The 2,776-nt window shown below is 42.1% G+C and overlaps 1 protein-coding gene across 5 annotated transcripts in view; it reads right to left on the minus strand.

The window, feature by feature from the left end:
* Positions 1 to 689: 689 nt before the first annotated feature.
* LOC119577213 overlaps positions 690 to 2,776 on the minus strand; it is a 106,088-nt gene continuing 104,001 nt past the window's right edge. For all 5 annotated transcript variants that reach the window (XM_037924952.1, XM_037924951.1, XM_037924950.1 and 2 more), the window contains one exon: positions 690 to 2,776. This exon is cut by the window's right edge and continues 365 nt beyond it. In XM_037924952.1, the coding sequence (XP_037780880.1) occupies positions 1,252 to 2,776 (1,525 nt within the window). In that variant the 3' untranslated portion in view covers positions 690 to 1,251.

Raw genomic sequence — 2,776 nt, forward strand, 5'->3', positions numbered from 1 at the left:
TTGATATATATATGCTGCACACACACAATATATATATATATATATATATATATATATATATATATATATATATATATATATATATTATATATATAAATTATATATGCATATATATGAATATATATACAAATATATAAACAAAACCAAAAAAAAAAATATATATATATACATACATACATACATATCTGTGTGTGTGTGTATATATAACACACACAAATTCTTATACATATGTAAATGTTTACATACACACATGTGCATACAGTATACACACATCTTTTTCAGGTACATACACATAGAAACAGTGAGACACAAATATACAAAAGGGTCAGCGAATCGGGGAGGTAATCCAGAAGTGACAGAATTACTAGGCAACTTTAGTCTTGTGAACTTACACTGATATGAATCTGTGTCATTTTCCACAGCCAACCATTTGCATCACAAAAGCTCCGGTCTCGTTGCCGTCCCCGCCTCTGTTGGGCTTGCTGTTGGGCGTGCTGTGCTCACTCTGTTCATTTCGAAATGCCAGAACCAAGGCTCCGATGGAAAAAAAAAAGTTCTAAGCGTCTGATATCCCTTTGTCCTCGTGGCGTTGGTGATATGTCACTGTCGAGCAGAGTAAAAGCATTCCGAAAGGTGTAATTTCTATTTGTTTGCATTTCAGGACTAAGGGGAGGAGAGAGAATTATATGTTGGGGTTTTATTAGGTTTATTGGATTGTTCACATAAATATGATATCGTTTTCATAGACAAAAAAGACAAAAAAAAAAAAAAACATGCATGAAAATGTATTAAAACTCGAAAAAAACATGAGCTAATATCTGACTAGACGTTGGAATACGCCGTTTTAGTCTTTTTTTTTTCACCCTTATGGAAAATTCTCGGTCAAGTCAAGTGCTACTCACGACTATTATAGGAATATAATACAATAGACAACTTGACTTGATACATCGATTATTCATTTCCTTAGAATATGTAGGGTAATATGGAATACTGTAGACAACAGATTACAATTATATACTATACAGGAAAATATTCACAACTATATTACCTGGAATTATGTTAGGAAAACATTACCGACTGCGCATGGCGTGTTAAAACATGGGATGTCAGTAAATACATTCAATTTCGAAATTTAGCTTTGTAAAAGAAACTAATCGCTAAATCTGTAGGGCACATGACCAATCCATTTGATATCAATTAAATCCAAAGTTATGCAATCGAAGAGTTATGAATGAAGTGTTCATACATACACTACACAAGAATGCCGAGTACGTCTTTATGGGACTTGAAGTCTTTCTTAAGAGTAGAGGTTTTTGAGGGTTCCTCTTCCTCCTCGAGGGGCATGAGAACAGGAAGGGTTCCAGTGGCAGAGGCTTCCTGAAGCGACGACCCTGCCAAAACAGGTCCTGTCACGAGCTCCATCGAGGTTCGTGACACCGGTCGTGGTTCGGCGATAGTGGACAAGGAAGCGCACGGTGATATGGGAAAGTATGTCATGGACGGTGTTGGAGACAGCGGTAGCGTCTGATCTGTGATGGGACGCTCTTCAGGAACGGACATCAGTGATTCCTGGCGAGGTAGGCGGCCGTTCTCTGGCACGACGCCCAGGGAGTGTTGCCTTTGCAGAGGGAAGGCTGGAGCAGAATTTTGTCGTTGGAGTGGAATATTCGGAGAGGAGTTTTGGCGGCTGATGGCAAACTTCCCTGGTTTCTTCGTTAGCGGAGGTCCCATTACAGCGCGGTCCTCAGGCACAGTCGTCATGGATCCATGTCGAGCTAAAGGACCTGGAGTCGATCCAGGACGATGGAAGGATGTCAGAGATGACGTTTCAGAGAACGAGTTGGACTCATCGAGCGGCGGGAGAGCCGAGGCTGACCGGGGAAAAGGACTGGGCGCTAACGGCGACTCGGGCGATTCCGTCATGGAGTTGGAGAAATCGCCTCGTTGTAGCTCACGATTAAGGGGCAGCGCTCGAGGTCTGTTGCTCGGGTTAGTGTACGTGACCACTGGCGTTGACGACGACTTGCCTAAACTGTAGTTGGCTGGAGGCACGAGTGAGATGGAAGACGAGCATGTATGAGGCGCCGGAGACGACTTGCTATCAAGTAAATCCTGACTGTGCTCGTCGGCCATGGGAATGTCCTCTAGGGATATGTTTGAAATAATGTTTCCAGAATCATTTTGTTCTTTGAGGTTGCTTTTCTTTTCTTTACTTTCATGTTTGTCCTTCCTTTCCTTTCTTTCCTTCCGGTCTATGCTACTGTGGTCCTTTCTGTCTTTACTCCTTCTTTCCTTACTGCCACTGTCTCCTGTGTGTTTCTTGTCATCCTTATGGTGCTTGGAGTCATCCTTGTTTTTTTTATCAGAAGAGTGGTGTTTGTCTTCCTTTTTCTTGCGTTCAGCAGTGCTTTGACCTTTACCACTATCAGCTGTTTCTTTATCTTTCTGATCAGCAAAAGACACTGATTTTGTGAGCGATGACCGGTTGGTGAGGCTGGAGAGCAAACTAGAAGGTCTGCTGAAAAGAGACTGATAAGGCGGGGTTTTGGTTGTGCTTGTCGCCTGGGAAGATGTGGTGCAGGTACTGACGGTACTACTTTCGGGAACTTTGGTATTGCTGGATCCAGAAGAAGCACTCGAGGAGGTACCATATCCTCCACTGGTCTTAGTAGAATGTTCGTCAGTGCTGCTCTTCTGGGTTGTAGTTAAATTTCTAGTCTCTGCCTGTTTGCTCTCATGTCGATGTTCTTTTACTATAGGTTGGTAAGGTTTACTC

This window comes from Penaeus monodon, chromosome 9 (genome assembly GCF_015228065.2).
Source record: "Penaeus monodon isolate SGIC_2016 chromosome 9, NSTDA_Pmon_1, whole genome shotgun sequence".
Lineage (NCBI taxonomy): Eukaryota > Metazoa > Arthropoda > Malacostraca > Decapoda > Penaeidae > Penaeus > Penaeus monodon.